Raw genomic sequence first — 25,348 nt, 5'->3', positions numbered from 1 at the left:
TACAGCTCACTCTCCTAAGCCGGTTAGGAGCCTCGTTTTACAGATGAGGTCCAGAGAGATTAAGTAACTTACCCAGTGTCACACAGCTGGCTAAGACCTGAGCTCCCGCCATCCATCCAGGATGCCTCCAATACAGCCAGTCCCTTTGGTAAATCGAGTCACCGGGATAGGAGGGCAGACAGACTCTCCAATTGCATCTAAGTGTTTGTTTTTGTACTTTTCCAGGTTTGCGCGCTGGGAGATGAGGCTTTGCTAGAACACAAGGGTGAGGAACAGAAGGCCACATGCAAGGCCTGCAGCTGCCAGGAGGAAGTGATGGCCCCTTGTGAACACCCGCGGGCACAGTAGGCCAGGAGGCATTCCAGGAGCAAGGATTCGAGGATGACAGCAGCTGAGGCCCTGGCCTCTGTCCTGCCCGGGTGCTAGGAGCCATTCCTGAGCTCCAGCCGGGAGCCTGTGGCGCAGGGGCATGGCCAAACCTTTCTTCCGACTCCAGAAGTTTCTCCGCAGAACCCAGCTCTTGCTGCTCTTTCTCACAGCTGCCTATCTCATGGCTGGCAGCCTGCTCCTCCTGCAGCGGGCACGAGTGGCCGTTTCGCAGGGTTCCCGTGCATCAGGCACCCTGCAGGCCTTTCCAGTGGCCACCGTGGCCCTGGGTGTGGACCTGTTAGGTAGCAGGGCCCTGCAAGACCCCCAGGTCAGCCCGGATCTGCCAGTCAATGCGGATGTCGTACGGAGCCCGCTGACCAGGCTGTCACCCCCGGGACTCCGCTGGTCCCGGAGAAACCGCAGCTCAGCCAGGCGCCGCTGGTTCCACCATTACACCAGTGACCTCCAGGCACCCCCCACCCTGGCCCCCGAGCCCCCCGGGCCCGCTGCCCGCATCCGAGGTAAGTACTCAGCAGAGTCTCTGGTGGATGTCCCCAGACCTCTTCCCTGGGGCCAATGTCATCTCTTTCCTCTCCCCATTTCACTTCCCCCTCTTGCTATTTTGTTTGTTTGTTTGTTTATCAGTCGTGGGACTTGAACTCAGGGCCTGAGCCCTGTCCTTGGGCTTTCTCAAGGCTAGAGCTCTACCACTTGAGCCACAGCACCACTTGTGCCTTTATCTGGGTATGTGGTACTGTGGCCTAGGTGCATGCTAGGCAAGCACTCTACCACTAGGCCACACTCCCGGCATTTTGGTGGCATTTCATGAAGCTGAAGGCCGGAATTCGTGAGCTAGTGATCCCAAGCTCGTGTTTGGGGTTCAAACAGACCTCAGCTTGGCTCCTGGCTTAGCTGAGTGACCTTAGCCTCCTTAGAGGTCTTCATGAAATGGAGCTGGAGACACTGCTGCTTAGTCCAGGAGAGCAGCTGTTTGCAGCTGTGCTTGGTGGCACAACCGTAGGGAGGAGACTGAGGGTGTGGTTTCAGGCCTTGATGCTGACAGGCCCAGCCGTAATCACGGTCACGGTCACGGTCACGGTCACGGCGGTACTGTTGGCTTGGTCCCACAGAGATGTCAAGCTCAGGGCTGGTGCTGTGTGTCTGAGCACACAGGCTTTGGTGCAAGGCCCGGGGAATGGTGAGTGAGTTGGTTCCAGTTGTTCTCCAGTGGTGACTGCCCTTGCAGTTTCTCACTATCCCTCTCACCTTCTCATGTGTGATAACTGAACCCCAAGTCTGGCGGGGAGGAAGGGGGATGCTGGGCTCTGTCCCTTGGGACCCTCTGTCCCTCTGTCCTGACTATGTGACAGGCCTGGTGTAGACTTGGTTTAGATCAAAGTAGTATTATCTTCGCAGGAGTTCAGCTATGACCCACTTCTACACCTGTTGTCCCTGGCCCTGAACCACTGGCGTGCTGGCTTAGGAGTCTGGCTTTGTCACAGCTTCTTGGTTGAGTCTAGGGATAGAAAGAGAACCGCTCTCTTCTGTGGAAGATGAGAGGAAAGGAGGCATGCTTTCCTAAATTCCAGGGAATTATCGAGGTCCTGCTCTTGCTTGCCTGGCTCTCAGCAAGTCTGGCCTGTGAAAAAGACATGTGAGAAACTGGTCATTTTCCACAAGTGTGCAACCAAGACACTGGGTCTCTATAGGCCCTCACCAGTGCAATTCGCTTAGACTAAGGTGTAGATGGCTGACTGGAAGTAGCAGCATGGAACTCTGGAGGAAGCCACGTGAAGAGCACGTGCTGTGAGCACAGAGGTGGCCCCTCTCTCGGCCTTGGTCACTTGCAGGCTCTGTGACCTGGGGCGGATAGGCCTTGATCGCCCCTGGTTTCCCTCTCGCACCTACGCATGCATACACTTCTCACAGGATGTTGTGCTCTCGACTGTGCCCTGAGTCCTCAGGCCTGGTGGAAGACTGCCTCATGTCCCCAGATGTGACTCGTGTGGTAGAGTGCCAGGCTTAAGCAATGAAGCCAAGGGAGAGTTCAAGCCACACACACACACACACACACACACAGAGTGGGATAGGCCCAACGTTGGCCTGACAGCCTTAGGGAGGTCCCTCCTGCTTCCCTTTCTCTCTGCCTCCCCCTCCTGGTTCCCCTCACAGGACCCCCACCCCCACCCGTGGGCTTGCAGAGCCACGCAGGGGGAAAGTGTGTGCGTGTGTGGCTCTGGGGCCAGCTGCTGGGGCTCCAGACAAAGCAAGCATCTCTGTGGCTTGGGCAGCCTGCCATCCTTCTGAAAGGAGATCGTGCAAGCCTCAGAATTTTCAGGAGGCTCCATCCATCACCGCGCATTTCATTATACCTTGGACCACATCCATAATGGAATAAAATGTCAGTAAGTTTACTAGGGGAGAAATAGTAACTTCTCCATCGCCAGTTTGTTTTTTTTATTGATAGTAATTTTCAAAGACATTCCACTATCTCCAAAGCCATGGTTAATAGCCTCACGGCTTGTCCATTTCGATGTGCAAATGAACAGATGTGGAGTCACAGACGATCATCCATCGCCTCCATTTCAGCCGGCAGTAATAAATCCCCTTCGATGCGTCCCAGCGTATCCTGCAAAGTTCTTTCTTCTCCGCACGTTCTCTCTTCTTCTTGTTGGGAACTTGGAAAAGCCATTTGTTATGTGGCAGGATAAAAGCATTCATTTGTTTCTCACCAACCCAGAGGAGTCATCTGTGGATCTAGTTTTAGGGGGGTGGGCAGCAGAAACACCAGTGTGTGTGTGTGTATGTGTGTGTGTGTGTGTGTGTGTGTGTGTGTGTGTGTGTGTGTGTGTGCATTCCCTCCACACTGGCCAGTTGTCAAGTGTTAGCCCCTCCAGCCTTCAGGCTTGAGATGATTGCTTTTCTCTCTTCTATTAGTGTGCTAATTATTGGGCTAATATTTACTGGCCCCTCCTTACACGAGGTCCCAGGTTAGAGTATGGGATCCGAATGGTAATAGCTGTTACTGATTGGAACATGTGCTATTGCTAAGAGTTGTTCTATAAAGATGTGCATATGTCATCCTATTGAATGCCATCTCCACACAGCCTTCTGACAGAAGCAAGACTCTTGTTGCTTCAATGATGCAACAAAAGTCTAATGACTTTTCCCGTTTCATTATTATTAATAATGAGCTATTAGCAATAAATAATTACTGAGTACTCACGACTTCTGGAAGTCTTTCAAGCAGCCTGGGAGCTGGCTCCCTTCGACAGATGGAGAACAGGGCTCAGAGAGGGTGAGCTTCAAATCCCAGGTCACACAGCCAGCTCGAGGTGGATTAAGGATATGAACCTCCCTTAATTTCCAACCATTTGCTCAGTGTCAGAAAGTCTAGAGTTCAAGTACCTATGGAACTTGGTGATTAATTTCCCACCTAGAATGATAAACATTTAATGTCCTTTGCGTTTGGGTTTTTTGTTTGTGCTGGTTCTAGGGCTTGAACCCAGGGCCTAGGCACTCTTCCTGAGCTCTTTTGCTCAAGGCTACCATTCTGTTCCGTGAGCCACAGCTCTACATCTGTTTTTATTGTTGTTATTCATTGGAGATAAGAATCTCATGGATTCCTCTGCCTGGACTGGCTTTGAACTGATTCTCAGATCTCTGCCTCCTGAGTAAGTAGATGAGCCACCAGCACCCAGCTCGGATATTTTGAACTGCCATCTGTAGTGGCTTTTTTCTTCTTCTTTGCTGAGCAATGCATGAGAAAGTCCTCAAGCACTAGTCTCCTTTTGCTACGAAAGGAGGCAGAGAACACTTCATGCTAGCTGCCCTGCAGCAATGCATGCTGGGTACCGTAGTCCTGAGATTCACTGGAGAGAGAAGCCTGGGAGGGTCCCAGCCGTGGGGGAAGCCATCCTCAGACAGGGTCAGGGTGTGTGTTGGGGGGGGGGGTGTCACTGCTGCCTGGGGACACCTGGTGGGTGTGGTCAGAAGCACAAGTTCAGGAGGGGGCTATAGCCCCATTGGGTAGGCACTGAAGAAGGTGCCTGCTCTCCCTCTCTCCACCCTCTTGTGCTCTGAGCTGAGGGTCTTAGGGGCCCCTGGGACACCTGCCTTACCCTTTCATGGGCTGCTTACACACTGTCATGACACTGTGGATTTCTCTTAGTTCCCTGCATGAAAAGATCTTCCTTGAGCTAGCTAATGCTACACATTCTCTGGCTACTAACCCCTCTCATAGCTGTGCTAGAATTTTCTCTCTGAGTCTTTGAGTGGGGAGAGGGGTTTCTTTGAGCTTAGAAACGGTGAGGATCTGGATAGGGGGGTCTACATGAGGCCATTTAGCTATCTAGTTATTACATATAAACAGGTGTTGTTTTCAATAATTGTTAATTGTTAATGGATTCAAAGCCAACCAGAGCAGACAAAGCCATGAGACTCTTATCTCCCAAATGCTAAAAGTAGAAGAGTGGTTCATACAGTAGAGACGGCCACCCCTGAGCAGACCAGTCAAGTAAGAGCACGAGGCCCCAAGTTCAAGTACCCCAAGTATTGGCACCAACAGAAACAAATGTATGGAAACCCTGATTTGATCGTCACACCTCGTGTACATGTGTTGAATGGTTAGTGTACCCCATAAACAAGGACAACTACTAAAGAATGAATTAAAACCCGGAACCAAATGTGGGGAGCTGAGAATGGGGTGCAGGAAAGCAGTTGCCAGGGAGATGCCAGGACTCTAGCCAGAAGTCTCCTGCTCGACAGAAGCCCATTAGCTAAGAGAAGGGGCAGGCAGGGACTGAGATGGCGCTGTCCTCATGCCCACTTGGCTCTTGTGCCAAGGAGAGGTTGGACAGTAGCCATGGGCCCTCGTGCTTCCCCAAGAGGTACCTGGGCCTGAATGGAACGGGTTCCCAGCTCTGTCTCAACGTGCCCATGATCAGGCCCTCTCCTTCTGCCCTCTGATTTCTCATCCCAGCTGTGCTCTCCTCCTCAGGCACTTACCTGGGCTGCTTCAGTGACGAGGGCCAGGAGAGGACTCTGAAGGGGGCGGTGTTTTACGACTTGAGAAAGATGACAGTGTCCCACTGCCAGGACGCATGCGCCGAGCGGTGAGTACTGGAATCACACCATTGACCTGGGAATGAAGTCAGGGGTCGTTCTCAGAACCAGGTGAGGCCTTGGCCCCAGATGATCCCAGGGACGCCAGAGGAAAGCTGACAGCAGACAGCAAGGGCACTGAAACTGAGCATGCTGTGGTCTCTAAGTCTTCTAACTGTTAAGGAAGCTGAGACGGCGAGTGGCATTCCAGGGGCCAGGAGCTGTGTGTGGTTTGCACTCAGGAAGGAGTTAGGAATTGCCTGCCATCTTTATAGTTGTGATCTGGCATACCAGATCATCACGACAGGCTCCATTTTCAGTCTTCTTCACTGCAGCAACTAGAGAACAAGTGGTGGTGAAGTGGCTATATGCATGTGGACAGTGAGGCAGGGCCCGTGCACAGTGGGCCAGGATGTAAAGGTAGGTGCATCAGGGCCCATGAGGCTGCCTTGACTTGGTCCAGGTGCCGGGAGCCTGTTACTGGGTGGCAGGGTGTGAATTCCATGCACTTGACAGTCAATGCTGTATTCTCCTGAGAACCCTATGACCCTGGCTCCTGCCTCCCCAAGCAGACAGCACCTCCTCCCCGAGTCCAACTCTTCTCTTAGCGCAACATTCAGCTATAGCTGAGGCAAGCCGTGGGCCCCCAGTGGGTGAGAGCTCTGAGCCGAGGGACTCAGCCAGGCTCTGTGTCACTGCAGGTCCTATGTCTATGCGGGCTTAGAGGCTGGTGCTGAGTGTTACTGTGGGAATCGGCTGCCAGCAGCACGCATCAGCGTGGAGGAGTGCAACCAGGAGTGCAAGGGGGAGAAAGGCACGGCATGTGGCGCCAGCGATCGGCTCTCTGTGTACCGAGTGGACATGCTGCAAACAAGCTCCAGGAAGCGTGAGTGTGCCCCCCCCCAGCCTTGCACGCACCCTGTGCTCTGCCTGCCTCCACTCATAGCACCTTGTCCACACCACATGGGGCGGAATGTGCACCCTCCCTGTCACTTGTTCTAGAAGGGTGTGGAGGGGGTTTGGAGCCCATCAGACTTAAATACTGTGAGTTCTTCACTAGGCATTCCTTACCTGTGCCTGTGGGAGAAGCTAATCAGGAAGCCTAGATAGACCTCACACATGCTAAGTGGCTCCAGACAACTCATTTGCCCACTCTGGGTTCTAGCCGTAGGTATCCTCTGGGCCCAGAAATGAAGAGGAAACCCCAGAAGCCACAGAGATAAGCAAGATGGTGCTGCATTCCCTGGGTATTAGTAAAGAGACACCATTGTCTTAATAGCTTCAAGGTACAGGTTTCAGTGTCTAAACAGGACAGGAAAGGAGACCTCATAAGGTTAGAACTCAAATATGAATGAAGAATAAGCATTAAAACATAATAAAAGTCATAAACAACCTACCAGTTCAGAGAGAAAGAAAAATTGGTCTGTTTTGACTTGTATCTCAAGTGAGATATCCTAAGGATTTGTCACTATTGTCTCATGTTTATGAGTTTGTGTAGTTCCAGTTTCCATGATGCACCCTGTCATGCAAGCCCCAGTATAAAAGTTGTCTCTGGGCTATCTGCCAGGCACTTTTGAAATGTAGGGGTCAAAAGTTCCCACTGGAAGATGAGCTGACAATTCAGAATTACAGAAATCAGGAGGAAATCCTCAACCAGGGCAATAAACAGAGCACCGAGCTGCAGGCACTGAGCAGCCAAATGCCAATGATGCCTGAGCCATCCCAGGTAGATGGGTTCAAAGCCTAGAGTCGCCCTTATTGCAAGGTGATAGAGCTAGATCTACACACTGTCCTTCTAGGGGCTCACTCACGGAAGGACAGGACTGCACACACACACACAGAGGCTGGGAACCAGAAATGGTACTTCCCTTCCCCAGGCAGAAAGGCGACCATGACACAGCTGCAGACCCCCCACCCCAAGACGAACTCACAGACACAACCAGATAGAGCCATGGGCCCAAGATGGTCACGTTAGCCTGAAGATCCACTTAGGAGGCCTTTAACTCAGCACATGGGATTTGCCACTTTCTCTCCAGCTCTGGCCTGCCTGGGTACCCAGATGACCGCACAGCCCAACGCTGCCTCACTCTACCTCTTACCACTTCAAATCCAGACAACGTTAGTCAAGTTGAATTTTCAAACATAGTCTCAAAACCTCTCAGGTCTCTTTCTTTTTACAAAATAGCAGCCTAGCCTGTAATCCTAGCTACTCAGGAGGCTGAGATCAGAAAAGCACAGTTCAAAGCCAGGCCAGGCAGGGAAGTGTGTGTGATTCTTTAGTTCCACCAGAAGTGGCACTGTGGCTCAAAGTAAAGTGGTAGTGTGCTAGCCTTGAGCTAAAGAGCTCAGAGACAGTACCCAGGCCCCAAGTTCAAGCCTCACAACCAACATAGATAAGTTGATTAAGTAGTTAATTAAAAAAGATCACTTACTATGGAATGGAGCACAAGCTAAATTTGCTGAAGGAAGGAAGGAAGGAAAGACGGGCACCATCTTCATAGAGAAGAGAATCCTGGGCTTCAGTGACACTGTCACTTGTCACCCTAGGTGGTCCCCACTTCCCTTGCCTGGCTTCTCTTCCAGGCACGGCTCACTTGGCCCCTAACCCAGACGGTTCCCCTCCCTGGCCCCACAAGCAACCCCAGACACAATGTCTCACCAAAAGTCCATCTCCTTTTTTACAGGGCAGACCGCCACCTACCGCGGGTGCTTCCAGTTGCCAGAGAATAGCACCAACGCCTTCTCCTCTGCTCTGATCCAGGCCAACGTGACGGTGGAGACATGCTCCGAATTTTGCTCCCAGAAAGTAAGTGCCAGGATGGTTTTACAACCCCTTAATCACGCAAGGGACATGGTAGCTCCCTGGGGCAGGGCAGCCAGGCTGTGCCTCCCTCTCCCGCATCCTGAGTACAAGCTGACCTCGAACACCTGATGTGCTGGCGGGCAAAGCAGCTCAAAGCCAACAGTAGCAGTTTGAGGCTGGCGGGTGAACTATCTGTAAAGGTTGTAAAGTGGGAAGGATGTTGCTTTTCTGCGTATGAGCAGCTCTTGGCTCAAGTATCAGATGGGAAATGGACTTTGTATGGATACAAAGGAGAGGTTGGCCTAGGGTGTGGGAATTGCTGCTGGATTTTTTCCCTTGTCACTGTATTGAGCTAGAACCTAACGCAAGGACCAAGGGCACAGCTCTGCTCCTTTGGTTCAGCCTGGAGTGAAGAGGGAGCTGTGACCACAGGGTGGGGCTGGCTGGCCACTGGGGTCTCCATCCCTGCTGGCTGCTCACTCTGGGAAAGGAGCTGGTCGAGGGTGGGTGAGAATTGTAAACAAGCATGGCTGAAAGTGTGAAGCCAGCTCCTGAGACCCAGGGGCCATGTCTGGAGAGCACTGAAACTATCTCTGGAGTCCAGTAGTCTCCAGATTAGGGTGAATCTGTGACTGCACAGGTGGGCCTGGATGGCTTTGGGCTCTGAACCGAAGGCAGCTGCAGCTGTTCTGATGGTCATTCAATGGACTGTGGTACCTAACAGCTTGAGAGACGCTAAAGGAGAACGGGGGCCTGGCCTGTGGTGATGTCAGCGACCACCGGGCTAACATGTATTAGCCATGGATTCCATGTAAGGCATATCTGAAGCACTGTACCTGGGGTAACTCCTTCAATCCTCCTCACAGTTCTAGTGCGGTAGGCACTGTGGTTATCTCCCTTTGACAGGGGGAAACTGAGGCAGAGCACTCAAACATTCAGTACTGGTGGAGACCTGGACTTGACCCCAGCTGGCTGCCCAGCTTTCTGATGATTTAAAGGTGTAGGGTGGGTTCCAGGGAGGCAGATGTGATGGGGCTGTGGAATGTATCCCCCCCAAAACACACACACCTTCACTCAGAGCTTGTGTCTTCCAGCTTCTCAGATCTCTGGAGGCCCCCCTTTCTCTGCCCACCCCACATGCCATGGAAGGAAAACAAAGCCATTTACAGGCGCCTTCCTCTCACTGGGAAGCATCCTTTGAAGTGTCTATTGCCTCACCGGCAATCGCCAAAGATAGATTGGACATCAGGCTTTACCAGACACGTTAGGCAGGATGTACAGACATCCGGCATAGGGACCTGTTTCTCTCCCACCCTCCAGGGAGCAGATCTCTTGGGGAAATAAAGGAGAAAGGCAGCAGAGCCATCTAGAAAGGGCTCACCTGCTGAGGAAGAGCCACACTGCCACAGGACACCCTGCCGCCCCTGCAATTACCAACTGTCTCCAGAAACCACACTACTGAAACACTGAAACCAACAGAACAGAGCGGGCTGGAGGCAGCCTTCCCTGGGACACAGAAGGCAGAGCCTGTGGAGTGTTCCAGGCCAGGCTGGGAACCTTCCAGTGGGCTGACTGTGGCTGCAGCTGTGATGGGGGGGACAAGCAGGAAAAGATCAAAGGGAACAGGCAGTCGTCTTGGCTGTGGGTCCTGAGTGCTTTTATTCGTGTGGAGTGGGCCAGGTAGTTCCTACTGAACAAGGCAGAAAGATGACGGGAAGGAATGTGGAGTTGGGGAAGCCAGCTTCTTCCTCCTGAGTCGCGTCTTTCCAACCTCCTGCCATGCTAACACCCCATCAATCACCCTGGCTCTTCTTGTGGTCACTTTTCTCTTTGTCTGATTTGTTTTTTGGGGCGTGCCAGTCCCAGGACTTGAACTAAGGCCCCATGTACTGTCTCTGAGTTTGTGTGCTCAAGGTTAATACTTGAGCCTTAGCTCCATTTCCGTGTGTGTGTGTGTGTGTGTGTGTGTGTGTGTGTGTGTGTGTGTGTGTGTGTGGTGTTTCATTGGAGGTAAGAGTCTCCCTGACATTCCTGTCTGGTCTGGCTTTGAACAATGATCCTCAGATCTCAGCCTCCTGAGTAGTCAGGATTCCAGGCATGAGCCACCACCTTCTTGTGGCTGCATTAAGAGATGGAATATTCAGTCCCTTGCATTGTCACTTGGCCTTCACAAGCCTTTAGATAATGAAGGCTTTCCCAACTCTGTTGGTCCACTTGTCACAGTCTATCCATTCTGGAGACTTCCAGACCTCTGTGGAAAGTGATCTTCTACTCTTTTCTTTCTGTCTTTCTATAGACAGTCCGTAGATTATTAGCAACCCCATGCTATTAAGCATGTAGTTTGTAGCTAATCTTTTGCTTTGATAAATGATGTATGTCTCACTTTTTTTTTAAACTCAGGGCCTGAGTGTTGCCCTTGGGCTTTCTCAAGGTTAGAGCTCTACCACTTGAGCCACAGCACCACTTCTGGCTTTTTTCTATGTATGTGTTATCGAGAAATTGAACCCAGGTCTTCGTGCATGCTAGGCAAGCATTCTGCCACTAGACCAAACTCCCACGCCCCCCCCCAGCTTTTTTTTTAACTTAGGGCCTAGGAACTGTCAGTTTTTCTGCTCAAGGCTAGTGCTCTCCCACTTTGGGCCACAATGCCACTTCCAGTTTTCTGGTAGTTTTTGGAGATGAGAGTCTCCCAGACTTTCGTGCCCTTGCTGCCTTTGATTCATGATCTTCACATATTAACTGCCTGAAAAGCCAGGATTAGAAGTATGAGCCATCAGAGTCTGGTTCTCTAACCATCTTTTAAATGAGAAGAGAAAGAAAAAAATTACCCTCCCAAGAGAGGTTGTGTATCTTAGATCATTGTGCCCTGTGGCCTTTGGCAAATGCTATACTAACTTTTCCCCTTCCCCATCTAGCCATATATCTCCCCTCTGGGAAGGGGCTCAAGAAGCAGCACTGCAGTCAGGTACCTGGTGTTTCAGCAGAATTTCCCTCTGGGCAGCCCTTTAGGGCCTAGAGGCTTCTGCCTTCTGGTTACAAACTTCAAGATCTGAAACTCCTTGACTGCTATTTCCAGCCTTTCTTCATATTGACTGGCATAAGTCCAGATCACTGTGGCCAAGTACAACGTGCCAAAAAAGTACCCGCAGGCTCCTGATATCTTAAGCTGTTTTATCCCTTACACCAAACCCACCTCCCTCTTGGGATCCATTTCAAGGACGCGTGGCCCTGTTCAGCTTCCACATGGGCAGCTGGGAGTTTTCCAGGCCAGAAGCACTCAGAAAGGGCACCTTGGGCTCGCAAAACAGGACCTTTCACCCAGCCCCAGCCCGATTGCCCAGTGGGATGGGAAAATGGGTTTACACTGCAGGGTTTTGTAGCTGCAAGAAAAGTCACCATTTTCCAGCTTTGCAATCAGAAGTGGGTCTTAGCAAGGTACACTTAGTGTGAGATTTCACCAAAACACAACAGCTAAGTCAAGCAGCGTGCTGCATTCCCACAGAGCCTGGGGAATACTGAGATCTCTGAGATGGAGCTCATGACCGGGCAGCAGCCAAGGAGAAACTCCAGCAACCAACATACAGAAGAGAAAGTCTGTGCTGAAGGGTAGAAAGCTGGGGAGGAGCTCGCGGTGTGGCTCCATTTGTAGAACACTAGCCAATGCGCAAAAGCAGCAAGGAGTGAGTTCAAGTCCTGGTCTCAGATCTTTGGAAAACAAATGAAGATGCTGGAGGGAAACAGGGCAAGGGCTGGCACCTGTGGGGTGATGTTGTCAGGTGGGCAGGGGAGGTACGGGAAGTGCCCTGGGGCCAGGATGGAGGGGATGGGCCTCAGGTGCCTGCTTTGAAGTTCAGAGCTGTTTGGTCTCCTCTTTCCACCACAAATAGTGAGAAGAGGGAGTTGCAGATGGGGTAGGGAGGAGGGATCCTTCTTCATGGCCCTATACAGCTGTCAGCAGGGAGAGGAATGGAACTGATGAATGCAGGGGAGGTCTGAGCGATGCTACAAGAGCAGGGGCTGCATGAGAAAACGGGGCGGGGTGGGAGGGTCCACCTAGGAGAGTGACAGTGACATGCCTGGGTGAGTTGTGAGGACTGACTAGGACCCATTTGGAACTTTCCATAGATCCGGGTTGGTCAGGGTCCCCCTTGGAGACATTTGGCAAGGTTCCCATGGAAGTGGACCTAGGAGGTGGCTCTAGAGTGAGCAAGTCCAGATAGATGCGCAAGAGCAGAGCCTGGATGACACACGGCCACTGAAAACGCAATCCGCCTAGCAGAGCAAGCCTGTGGGCCCCCGGCTGGCTAGCCCTGGCCCTGGTACCTGGCTGCAAACTTTCCCCTCCTGGGTTCTCAGTCCTGAAGATTCCTAATGGGAGTCTGGCTTGGCCTAGAGCAGAGTCTCAGCTTTGGAATCGGTTGTATTTTTAGATGAAGAATCTTTGGCTGTAGCTTCTCTCTGTGCAGCATCGGGTATTAAGCCACGTCCCTACCCTCTACTCATGAGATGCTAATAAATGCGTCATTGGTGACAATTCCAACTCCAGACAGTGGCCCAAGTCCACTGGATGGCAAAATCACCCTCTGGTTGCAACCCTCTGGGCTTGGTGCTGCATCTGGATGCCCACATTGAGTCTGGAAATGAGGCATCAGCTGGAGGCTGGTTTTCCCTGGCCTCGGCAGAAAGTGCCTTCTTCCTTTCTCTCCTGCATGCTGAGAATTCAGCTGCTGTAGATGCTATATGACTTCCCAGGGTGCCCTGTCCCCTCCACATTTGGTCAGAAATCGGTCTGAAATGCCCTATGGGGCAGGGGATGGCTAAACTATTCCAGGGCCACTCAGTTCACTGAAACACAGCCATGGAAAACGTTTCCGGAGACTTTGTTAGGGAGAGACTCATGGCAGACATGAGTCCAGCAGGGTGGACTGCTGGGGTTTAATTGGAGCTGGCTGGGAAGTGGAGCTGCCACAGTAACAAATGGGAAGAATGGAACCAGGAACTCAGAACTAGGAAAAAATGGGGAGCCCTCCCTGTAGCACTCCTACTTTGAGTCTACACCCTACCGACCCTGTGGTTTACATCCCTGCGGATCTTTAGTAGTTAGTAAAACTGGGTTTAGAGAGCTTGAGAAGTATAGGTGAGCAAACAGATTAATAAAAAGCATTTTGGGGGTGATACTAGCTTCTTAATGACCCAATTTGCTGCCAGTGTAATGAGTTTTTAAAGCCCTGTAAAATGATCCTGTTTCATTGCTGGGGATCATATCAGAGACTGAAGGAAGCCGGCTCCATGCAGTTTCCAGCTCCGGGTAGGCCGGTCCTTTAGATGCAAGGTATGTTGCGCAGAGGGGGAGTTAGATGTTCACATGGCTACCAGATTCCAACCTAGAGAATTAATTTTGAAGTCTGCTATTCCCACGTAGGCAGGCTGTTTGTGGAAGCCAGTGTTCTGTAATGTAGTTGATAAGTAAAATCTAGCACCGTGAACGCACAGGTTAAAGATGCAACCTACACCAAGTCTCAATGCCTGGGGAGCCGAGCTGTACCCTCCTGGCAGCTGTTGCTGCTGTCTCTGCCAGGAAAAGAATGAACAGAGGCTGTGACAAACCAGGTGTGGGGTGTTCTTTTCCCCCTGCCTGGTGTCTGAGTCGTGCATACAGAAGAGTAAGCACCTGGATGTTTCCATCATGGATACTTCTTGTAAAGTGAATGGTTGTTCACCATATTGAATGAATAACCTAGAGACCTGTGTCAGGTTTGTGTATGCACCAATGGCTGTGCTTCAGAGTCCCTGTGTTTGCATCCTCACCCTGCCTCATTGCCCTCCTTCCCCTACCTCCCTCCCCCACCCCTCTCTCTCTCCCTGCTCTTCTTTTTTCTTTTCTTTCTTCCCTGCTTTCTTTTCCTCTCATTGAAGTGTAGAATAGCAGGGGCGATGCAGGGGGAGCCAGGAAGTTGGCAGAAAGATAAGATTCATCAATATTTAATTTTTATGGAAATCATGTCCTAGAAATCCCCCAGGGGCTGGAAATTGTTCTGTGTTTTCAGAATCTAGCCATGTTGCTCAAGCAGTTATGTTGTAAATAAAACCACATTACTGTCTGCGGCTCTCCCGCCACTCGCTCTGCAAACAACAGGGAAACTTGAAGGTTCAATCCACTCAGAGGCGTGAAATGGCTCCAGTAGCTGGAGGGAGCTGGGATGTAGACTGGGAATGGGGGCTGGACTGGGGAGGGGGCCAGCCAGTGTCTCTCCAGCAGGCCCTCCCTCCCCAAAACTGGGCAGGGCTGTTCTCGGATGGGGACAGGGTCCCAAGCTCAGGGGGAGCAGGCTTCTCCCAGCTTTAGTGTCCACACATACCTCTGACCCACAGCCCACAGAGAGGTGGTGTACAGCCAATAGCATTTGAGAAGAGTCCACTCGTTCCTTTGTTCATCCGCATACATTAACACCAACGAGCTGTACATTTGGGGGTCAGAGCATTGCATCCTGGGAATTATTAGTTAGGAAGGAAGCAGAAGAATGGTCAGTTCATGAAGGTGGGATGGGCACAGCCACCAGAAAAAGTCTGGCCAGGGAAGGAGACTTTGCATACAGCAGGTGACTTGAAGGAAATGAAGAGAGAGCTGTATGTGCAAAGGCTCTGAGGCAGAAACCTGGCCAGTGTGGTCAGGGACCAGCAAGAGAGCCATTGCCGTGGATGGCTCAGGCTGCTGGAAGATTTTGTACCACTGAGTGGCTGGATCAAAAGAGTGAACATTTCCTTTCTGTCTGGTGCTGGGAGGGTTGGTTTCTCCAGTTGGCCTTCGCTGGGCTGTCCCTAGGTCTGAGCACTGTGTATGTCCTCCTCTCCCCTTCTGGAAGGACTCTGGTTATCTTTGATGAGGTCCACCCATGGCTTTCCTTTCATTAACTTTGTAAAGACCCTAGGATCAAATCATTTCTCATTCTGAGATCTGGGAGTCAGACTTAAACCTAGAAGCTTGGTGGGCAACACGGCTGGTGCGGACAGAAGTCTGGGCACGTCTCCCATGCCACTGTGCCACTCCCACTTGCACCCGCTGGACCGGGTGCTGAGCTGCCTGCTCCCCTGCTGGGATTCCGAACAGACCGCCACAGCAGCTTCTCCAGAGCTGGATGGAGCTGTCATGTTCTCAGGGTCGGAGTTTGGGTTTTCCATCCAGCAAAGCCAGTTCCATTTGGATTGAGGTCAGACCACAGATCTGGCTCCGTGAGAGGAAATGGACAAAGTTCCTCAGAAACCTAAACCTACATCTTCCCAGCCATACCACTCGTGGGCATCTACCTTCAGCGTCATGAGCCGGGCTACCTGCACACCCATCTTCACTGCCGCACTGTTCACAATAGGCAAGATATGGAAACAGCCCAGATGCCCCACAATAGACGAGTGGATCCCCAAAATGTGGTATCTATAGACAATGGAATTTTGCACAGCCATTAGAAAGAATAACGTATCATTTGCAGGGAAATGGATGGAACTAGAACAAACCATATTAAGTGAGGTAAGTCAATCCCAGAGAGACAAAGGGCACATGTTCTCTCTGCTATGTGGATGTCAGATCTAAAATTTTACACTGGGAAATGATCGGGTATACAGGATTTTAGATGCTCACCCACTGTGAGACCAAAAGGAATGAGACACAAAGGCCCAATGCTTCATTGTATTTATAGACAATAAGCTCTATATTGAAACAAGTTCCAAGCTATGGAAATGATCTCTTTTTCAATTTTAATTTTAATTGTGTTCTGTTGCCTTTTCTTTATGGATGGTGTCTTTGGAAGGGCTTGAGAGAGGGCACAGAACTTGAGGGAAAAAGGGTCAAAAGTGTAGCAGTGAAACTCACTGGACATTGCTGAGCATGAAGTCTACAATTCACTGGTGAAGGTAGACAGAAGACACTGCTTGACAAGAGCTGGATTCATTTCCTGACTCCTGTCACTGTAATCCCTTTGTACGTCACCTTTATAATATTAATAAAGTAAATAATAATTTTTAAAGAAAAAAAAATGGCCCAGGGACTGGCTTAGAGATAGTGGTGGCTTGTCTGTCCCTAGGTTCCTTCTCACACCCATGCAGGGTCCTTGAGCTCTTATAGAGGGATGGGAAAATTCCAGTATGTTCCCAGGGCTTCTGGATGTAAAGAGTGGTCCATCTACATCCTATGCTCAAGAGCAATGTGGTGGGGGTGTCCATGGCGGGGGTGTCATCCATCACTTACCCCCACCAGGCCCTGCATCCCACCCCCCTCCATGGCTGGGACACTCTCTCATCTTACATGAGTGTTGAGAGTCTCAGCTGCCCTCAGCCACGCACAGGAAACACTATTGATTTTCTTTATTTATTGATGAGGTTTCTTGCTGTGGGCCAAAAAAAAAAAAAAAAAGGAAGAAAGAAAAAAGGTTTGTGCAGCATTTTCCCTTGCACAGAGCATTTCCTCCACCTCCTGCCTCCCTCCCTTCCATCACTCTGTCATCTTGGAGGCTGGCAGGAGGCTGGCATCACAGGCCCAGGGGACCCAGGGCAGACGGACATGAAATGGGGCTGGGTGAATCCCCTGCCTGGTGCCAAGTAGGTGCTTGAAAATACGTGGCAAGGGGAGAGCGTGGCTGTGTGCATTTGCAGTGAACTCTAGCTGATGTCCCAACAGATTCAAGAGACTACGAATGAGCGATTCTTCTGTGAAGCGCTTCCTCTGTGCCAGCCCAGGGCTGGGCCCTTTGTCCTCACTTATCTAGCCATCACCATCCACATTCAAGCCAGTCTTTGATCCCCTTTCATCCCTGATTCCTGCCCCAGGTTGTACGATGAGCAGAGTTCACACGGACACCTTAGCTCTCCACTCTGGTTCAACTGCATGTCATACCAAGACACAGCCCCTGCTGTTCAGAAGCCCCATTCGAAAGCACCAGACTGGGGGGAACCAGGTCTGTGCTTTCCCACCCTTCCATCGGAAGGTGACATGCCAATCTCTCCACCCGGAAGTGATACTTCCAGACCAAGGGGCAGCTATGGTCTCCTTCTAGGGAGGCTGGCCAAAGGTGCTAGCTGACCTATACCTGATCCCAGGCTCCATTTCATCTCCCTGCACTCAGACACCATCTGCCATAGCAACCCTTATTCGCCACGGAGCCACTGGGGGCTCAGAAGGGGCAGATCCTGGTTACCCCTGGAAGGGCACATATCTGTTGGATCACGTGACAGGGAGTCAGTCTCTCACCTGTGCCTCTCTCCCCTTCCTGTCCTGCAGGAGTTCCCCCTGGCGGTGCTCCGGGGCTGGGAATGCTATTGTGCCTATCCCACGGCCCAGTTCAGCCTGCGTGATGCTGTGGACAGCTCCCTGTGTGGCCAGGCCCCCGAGGCACGGAGGCTGGAGGGCTACGGCGACGTCTACCAGACGCCTGTGCAAGGTGGGCTCTGGGGCCACCATGGGGCATATACACTGGCATAGGATGGGGATGGCTTTCGAGGGCCCAGCCTAGGGCGGGGAGAGCGGCCGTGCAGAGTCCTGAGCCAGTATCATAGGTTATTGGAGTTGGCTGGGGTTGAAGAATCTGAGTCTAAGCCAGGCACTGGTGCCTCACCCCTGTAATCCTAGCTACTCGGAAGGCTGAGATCTGAGGATTATGGTTCAAAGCCAGTCCGGGTAGGAAAGTTCAAGAGACTCTCGTCTCCAACTAACCATCAGAAAACCAGAAGCAGAATACCAACAAACCAGACCGGCTCCAATGGAGAGCTGAAGTGAGATGCCATAGCAAATGGAGGGGAGCCAGGAGACACAGAGACTACACCGGACACAAGGCGTGGTGTAATGGAGCCTGAGCGGAAATGGGCCTACGCAGAGTCAGCTCAGGGGGCAGGGTCCCTGGGAGCTTGAGAGCTCAGGACTTAAGATTGGCAGGTCCAGTAACCTATTATCCAAGTCCCCGCCCCTCCTAGTCTCAACTAGTCTCAAATCCTCTCGTCCACCACATGGCCAAGATGCTGCAGGTTAGATTCAGCATCCTTACTTTAGCACTAGCCTTGAGCCAAAGAGCTCAGGGACAGCACCTAGGCCCTAAGTTCAAACCCCACGACAACCATCACCACTACCATCAACCAAAAGAATCTGAGCCTCTGTGGGGATGATGGTGTAAGTGGCTGTGCAGAGGGGCAGCAGTGAGAAGCACGAGGCAGCCCAGGACCAGGACCTCGGGCCTCTGGCTCTGGTGTCCATCTTTGTACGAGTATCAGGTCCACCCTAGCTGACCTTAGGGTTTGTAAGGACAGGCAAGTAGGGAGGAGAACAGAATGTGCAGTTGCCTCGTTATTCTAGCCGCTATGGTTCGGCTATGGTTACTCGCTCAGCCAAGGTGTAGGCAGAAAGTCCCAGGGCTCTGGTCAAGGTGGGGTTGTGACTGAGTGCTGACTTCTGGGCTTTCAGATACCCGGTGCACCGACAGGAGGTTCCTGCCCCACAAATCCCAGGTGTTTGTGGCTTTGTCCAGCTTCCCGGGAGCTGGAAACACATGGGCCAGGCACCTCATCGAGCACGCCACCGGCTTCTACACCGGGAGCTACTACTTTGATGGAACCCTCTACAACAAAGGTCAGTGACAGCTTCCGCTTCCGGGGTGAAGTCCCAGCCTTCCCCTCCCTCTCCCAGGGGCCAGGCTAGGCCCTCCACTGAGCCCCTACCCCAGGCACCAATGTGCATGCTGAGAATGACCTGGAGCTTTCTAGAACATATTCCCAAACCACATCCCTGTCTCAGCTGGTCTGCTATCGGCCTGGCAATGTGCATTCTTGACACGTTAGCAGGGGGTGCGGTTGTCTCCAGTGCTGGGACTGCGTGTCGAGTGGTATTTCATGAAGGAGACAGAGCCTGCTCCAGATTCAAAGCAAAGGGCTCACCGCTTGCATTCCCCTTCACAAACATTTCTTGAATTTTCCTTAATTTTTAGAACCCTTAATCATTAGGAGTGAATCTCATTTAATCTGCCCATTCCTTATTTTATTTTTTTTAAGACAAGGACTAACTCATCAAAATGCAATTTTCTTTAAATAGATCCAGAAATCTTCAAGAGTTTTTTTTATAATTTCTAATCTTTCCCTTGTAGAAATAAGAGGCTTCATTATGCCAAGTAAATTAACTTAAATATCTCGAGCCTGTGTGCTGTTTAAGAATGAAGAACCTCAGACGACGAGTCAAGTGGCATCTAAATTTGGCAAGATTTATTTGTTGTCAAGTGTTACCGTGCTTTCTCTGGATTTCTCAGCCAGAGTTTGGTTTAGGAAAAGCTGCTACTACCAGAGACATTCTAGAGAAACAAAAACACATCCTAAACTTGGGTTCTCTCTGGTGATGGACTTGGTGTGGTTGGGGGAAAAGCCATGGTGGGTCCCCGTCTTCTAGACAGGGGATCCTGAGAATGAGAGATGCCAGCACTCAGTGAGGTCGACTGAGTTCACAGGCTGCTTGCTGTGGCTGGTCCCCAGTGCTCAAGCTATCCACTGGTCTATCTAGAAGGCCTCCACCTGGTTCACACAACTGGTCCTTTGGTCTCCGCATGACAGAGGGGCCCCAGGATTGTGGCCAAGTGAAGGTGATGATGCACACATTCAAAACTCACAAGACAGCTCCAGGTGGGCTGTGGTAGCTGGCACGTGAGATCAGGGTGGCACAGCTGCCAGTGTTGTGTGAGATACCCCGTGTCCCAGGGCCATCCAGCACGTGATCACTCAGCCCAATGGCAGCTTTCTTCTTTGCATAGCATTTCCTGGCTATTTGACAACATGAAACAAACCAAAGGCCTTTGATGTGTAGCATAGGAGGCGAGGAATTGCATTCAGTTTCTCTGGGTAAACACAGACTCCAGGGTTGGAGAGACAGGGTGGTCTCCATCTGTAGACACTGACTGGGCCCTGCCTCCTCAGGGTCAGGCCCTGGCTGTCGGAGGTGGGGGGAGTGGCTGGCCCCATAAGGACACGGGGAAGCACAGAGGCCTGTTTCCATGGTATGGTGTAAATCTGAGGAAGTCGTAGAACCGCTTTGAGCCTCAGTCTCTTCATCTGGCTGGGCCTGTAGCGATGGTTAACTCACAGGTTTATTTATGATCTGTGTGAAATTATCTCTGTGAAAAGCTCAAAATACATAGGCACATCTCCATTCTAGCCAGGCCCCTTTGCCTCTCAACTCTGGAGGGCTGGGAGAGGAGATGTGCCTGGTTCTCTCTTGCAGGCCTCCTGTTCCTCACACAGCCACATGCCCTGTTCTCACATGCCCTGGGACGGAGGCCACTCCGGTGGAGACCTCTCCCAGCTTCCCCTCTCCGGACCCACCCACGGGTCTTCTCAGTGCCCTTTGGTGCCCTCCATGGGTATTCCTCCACACCCCCATACCAGCCTCAGGGTACCTGTCAGTGTCAGAGCCCTGCTGCTGCAGCAGCAGTAGGGGGTTCCGTGTGGGAGCAGGGTGCCTTCCTCCACCTGGTCCCTTCCTCCACCTGGTCCCTCCTTTCTCCTGGGCAGGGTTCAAAGGTGAGAAGGACCACTGGCGGAGCCGACGCACGATCTGCGTGAAAACCCACGAGAGTGGCAGGAGGGAGATCGAGATGTTCGACTCGGCAATCCTGCTGATCCGGAACCCTTACAGGTCCCTGATGGCTGAATTCAACAGGAAGTGTGCCGGCCACCTGGGCTATGCGCCTGACCACAACTGGAAGAGCAAAGGTAAGTGGGGGGCCATCCCAGCGGGGACTTAAAAGCCGTGCCAGACACATGATCGGAGCTCCACAGACTTTTCTATCCAGGCTGCCTTCGAACCTTGAGCCTCACATCTCAGCCTCTCAAGTAGCTGGGGTTCCAGCTGGGAGCCACTAGGTCCCAAAAGAACATCAACCTGCACCCTCCCAGCTGCCTGCAGGGTCAGGGTCCTTCTCTATAAAATGACCCCAGTGCCCACATCTCAAGCCACATCTGAATCTGTAGGATAAGGGTACTGCCCACCCTGTGCCCAAAACACCAGTTCCCCTCCCCTGCTGACTCCTCAGTGTGCCCTGTGGGGAGCTGCCATCTACTCTGCTTTTCAGATGAGCCCAGGGAACATGGTGGCCTGAGGGGTGCCATCGCTAAATACCAGGCAGGAGAGATGAAGCCATCAGCATGTGTCGCTTATAGTTCGGAAGTTGGAAATTCTAGGTCTAAGTCTTGCCTGCTGACTCGTGTCTGGTGAAGGTTCTTCTGTCTCTCACTGTGTCCTCTCGTGACACAGTTCTCTGGTGTCTCATCTTACAAAGACACTAAACCCATCACAAGGTCCCCATCATCATAATCTCATCTAACTCCAGTTACTTGCTAAAGGTATCATCTCAGAACAACGCCATACTGGGAGCTGGAACTTCTCTATACAAATGTGGGCCAGGCTGTAAACATTCAGACCGTAGCATCTCCATTTTCTCATTCTGGATCTTGTCCCCCACAGCAGCTTTAAGCATGGAGTCGGTCTGTGAACCCGCAGTGCTTAGGGGCCTATCCTCGAGGCAGTGCAGTCTAATCCTTGGGAAATGGATAATAGAGTTTCAGGTCTATTGCTAAGTGGTGTCAATCACATTGAAAGTAAAGGGTGGTGGTGAGATGCTGCAGGGTCTGCTGGCAGGAGGGTTTGCAGTCTGTCTTCTTGCAATAGATGGGCCTGACTAGTGTCCTGGGCTGGATTTTAGCCCCCCTCTTTCTTCCACCTAAGCCACCCTAGACTCTCACCCTAGACTAGTTATATTAAGCTGTGTCCTTGGAGTTTCCTTTTCTCATGGGAGAAAATAGAATTATTCTTTCTCTTAGGGTCATTGGGAAGTTGAGAGCAATCAAGCCATGGAATTTGAGATGTATTGATAATCCAGTTATGGAAAGTTTGTGTGTGTGTGTGTGTGTGTGTGTGTGTGTGTGTGTGTGTGTGTGTGCTGACGCTTGAACGTCAAGCCTTGACTCTTGCTTGGCTTTTGCACTCAAGCCTGGCACTCTACCACTTGAGCCATAGCTCCACTTCTGGCTTTTTGCTTCTGAATTGTGACATAAGAGTGAAATGAACTTCTCTACCTGGGCTGGACTTGAACCTCAGAACTCAGCCTCCTGAATAGCTCAGATTACAAATGTGAATCACTGGTGCCTGGAAATTAGAGAAACTCTTCAGATAGGGTCTTACTAGGTAGTCCAAACTAACCTGGAATTCTCAATCCTCCTGTAAAACCCACCTCCAAAGTACTCTCACACATGCCACATCTAATCCCATCTGGGTCAGATGTGGATCTTTCTGTTAGGCTAATTCTTGACATTTATACTCCACCCTTCAAGGAAATATATCTATTTTTTAATGTGATGGCAACGGCACCTTGTGGAATGAATCACAGGCTAGAGCTTGAGAGCGTCCTGTCTTTAATGTCACTGACACCAAACTCCCAGCAGTCAGACTTGCAAGGTGCCCCATGCCATGAAGTAGCATATTTGCTTAGCTTTGTCCGGGCCCAGGCCCACACTGTCATGATGTATGATCCCCCCTATCTCTAAGCCATGCAGCAGGTCACAGCCTAGACAAGACCCTGGCTGCCTCTCCTTCCTCAATATCAGACACGTGTGAGGGGAGGGAAAGAAGAGGGCAAGGTGTTTGTGTGTTGTCTGAACAAAGATGCCATCCGTGGGTTTCCGATGGTACAGCAGCTGAGGTCACTGCCTCCCTTGGGACTTGACCCGACACCAACTCTTTAGCTGGCTCATCAAAGGGCCCCAGCCTGCGGGGGTCCAGACAAGGTGGCCCTGGAAAGTGGAAGCAGAGCTCGTTAGCGATGTCCCTGTCCGGATGGGGTCCCATGGGGCCGGAATCCCTGGTAGGCGGTCCCTGATGGCACCCCTCCCTTCTCTGCCCACCCCAGAATGGCCAGACTTCGTGAACACCTATGCATCGTGGTGGTCCTCGCACGTCCTCGAGTGGCTCAAGTACGGGAAGCGGCTGCTGGTGATTCACTACGAGGAGCTGCGGCGAAGCCTGGTGCCCACGCTGCGAGACATGGTGGCCTTCCTCAACGTGTCCGTGAGTGAGGAGCGGCTGCTCTGCGTGGAAAACAACAAGGAGGGCAACTTCCGGCGGCGTGGCCGGCACCCCCAGGACCCCGAGCCCTTCACGCCCGAGATGAAGGACTTGATCGACGGCTACATCCGGACAGTGGACCGGGCCCTGCGGGACCACAACTGGACTGGGCTGCCCCAGGAGTACGTGCCCAGGTGATGGCACCTGGCCTGAGCCACCTGACCCTGCTGCAACCACAGCTCCCCCCTCCCCGGGGCTGCCCTTGCTCCCTGCCCTGGACTCCCCCAGGGCCACTTGTGCACAGTCTGCAGGGGGCACACTCACTCGTGTTCCAGGAGATCGGGATGCAAAGCCACAGGACAGACGGACGTGCATACCTAGCCAGACACTCACACGCCCTCAAACACACTTAGGCATCACTCCATGCTCACAGTGCTCGTGTCCACGTGCCTGAGGCGTCCACTCGGGGTGTGCCAGACACTGAGCTTGGCCCAGATGCCCACACCATACAGCAGCCTGGCACTGTGCTCCAGAGGCTTCTGGTCTTTCTCACACACTCACTCTGGGCTGGGGGAGGCTGTGGGCAGTCACAGCACAAACTTTGCTGGCTGGGGTCCTTGACTCTGGAATGTTGGGTAGAGCTGGCATCGGTGCCCTGCCTTGTGAGGACTGTGGAGCAGGAGATGGGCTCATTCCTTGTTGCCATTTTGCCATGTGGCCTGCCCACGTGTGTGACATCTCATAAATGTGTGGGACTCCCACACATGGCAAACGCTGTGAGCCTCCTCTCTCTCCTCGGTGGTAGACAGAATGGACTCTGTTCCCTGTCCTGTGGCACACACCTCGGCACCCACAGCTCCAGTTCTGTACACACCCCGGTCTCCCAGTGAGGCCCTGGCCTGGCCACTTCCTCAGGGGAAGCTGCAAAAGTCCAGCCTTCCCTGGATACAGGTTATCAGCCAAACCACCCTGCAGCCCCTGGTAGCGGGGCGCATACTAGTGGAAGGGGTGCATGAGAGATGCTAGATGGTTGTGTTTCAGAAACCACCAATGCTACTTTGCCACACAGGGACCAGCTTCTGTACTCCAGGGCCCCATACTGGGGAGAGTGTGGGAATGAATTTTGGAAAAGGAGGAGAGGCAGCCAGGCTTCTGCTTGACCCCTGCTGGCATAGCTTTCCCTGTTACTCTGTCTCTGTGGCTGCCATTGCATCTGCCAGAATGCCTACTCCCTTCACCAAGAGGAAGGTTTGCCTGACACTGCTGGCCCTGAGTGCCAGCCCTGGGCAGAAGGAAGATGTGAGAGGCCCCCTCCCCCACTCTGGCCCATCTCAAGGTTTAGGGGAGGGGGAAGAGAGGCTGTCACCAGTGAGACTGTGGCTGCCATCTCAGGAGTATGTGCTAGGTGGCCTGGGGTGTGGCCATGGTGCCAGAGTCTGGGAAGTAGCTCCCCACAGCCTCCGTGTGGTCTTATCCCAGCAAAGGAGAAAGAAAGGGAATGGAGAATCGCACACAGCTTTCGGGATGGTGTGTATGTGTGGGGGATGACTGGGAGCTTTCAGAACAGATGGGTGGTGAGTGAAGGGTAGGTGTCTTCACATTTGTAGAGTGGGACGAGGAAAGAGTGGTGTGGACACAGAAGGGAAGTCACTCCTGCTGTGGCCCTTAGTTCCCAGCCTGGCCAGCCTTCAGCCACAGGTCAGCTCAGAGACTGGGAGATGCAGGTGCGGAGGGTACCAGAATGACAAGGGCATTGTGGAAATGGGGGAACACATGCCCTGGCAAAGTAGAATATGGGAGTTGGCCGGAACCCAGGCCAATTCTCCAGCCTTTGGTGATCCTAGCTCTCCATCCCAAAAGTGGGGGCTGAATGCCCCTTCCATGGAGCACAGGTGAGCTAGGGGCGCATGGAGCCACTTCCCTGGACGTTTCTGCCCCTGAGACCCTCTGAGTCCTTCCTTGGTTTTGATCCTCCCTCGTATGATGTTGATTGGCTC

The 25,348-nt window shown here is 52.2% G+C and overlaps 1 protein-coding gene across 1 annotated transcript; it reads left to right on the top strand.

Annotated features, from left to right (window-relative positions):
* Positions 1 to 278: 278 nt before the first annotated feature.
* Positions 279 to 25,348, top strand: Wscd1 (WSC domain sialate O sulfotransferase 1). Its single transcript, XM_090349360.1, has 8 exons — positions 279 to 890; positions 5,369 to 5,483; positions 6,174 to 6,358; positions 8,157 to 8,278; positions 17,544 to 17,703; positions 18,717 to 18,881; positions 20,804 to 21,004; positions 23,197 to 25,348. The coding sequence occupies exons 1-8, from the start codon at positions 470 to 472 to the stop codon at positions 23,547 to 23,549; spliced, it is 1,722 nt and encodes a 573-aa protein (XP_090205486.1). The 5' UTR covers positions 279 to 469; the 3' UTR covers positions 23,550 to 25,348.

This window comes from Megascapheus bottae, chromosome 17, assembly GCF_031878675.1.
Source record: "Megascapheus bottae isolate mThoBot1 chromosome 17, mThoBot2.hap1, whole genome shotgun sequence".
Lineage (NCBI taxonomy): Eukaryota > Metazoa > Chordata > Mammalia > Rodentia > Geomyidae > Megascapheus > Megascapheus bottae.
This window is presented reverse-complemented; position numbering and strand designations above follow the sequence as displayed.

Bases quoted from the DNA above. Each gene is read 5' to 3' on its own strand.
- Wscd1 (XM_090349360.1), top strand. From the start codon at position 470: ATGGCCAAACCTTTCTTCCGACTCCAGAAGTTTCTCCGCAGAACCCAG. The intron at 5,484-6,173 runs GTGAGTACTGGA...GTGTCACTGCAG, and splicing joins CAGGACGCATGCGCCGAGCG to GTCCTATGTCTATGCGGGCT. The intron at 17,704-18,716 runs GTGGGCTCTGGG...CTGGGCTTTCAG, and splicing joins CTACCAGACGCCTGTGCAAG to ATACCCGGTGCACCGACAGG.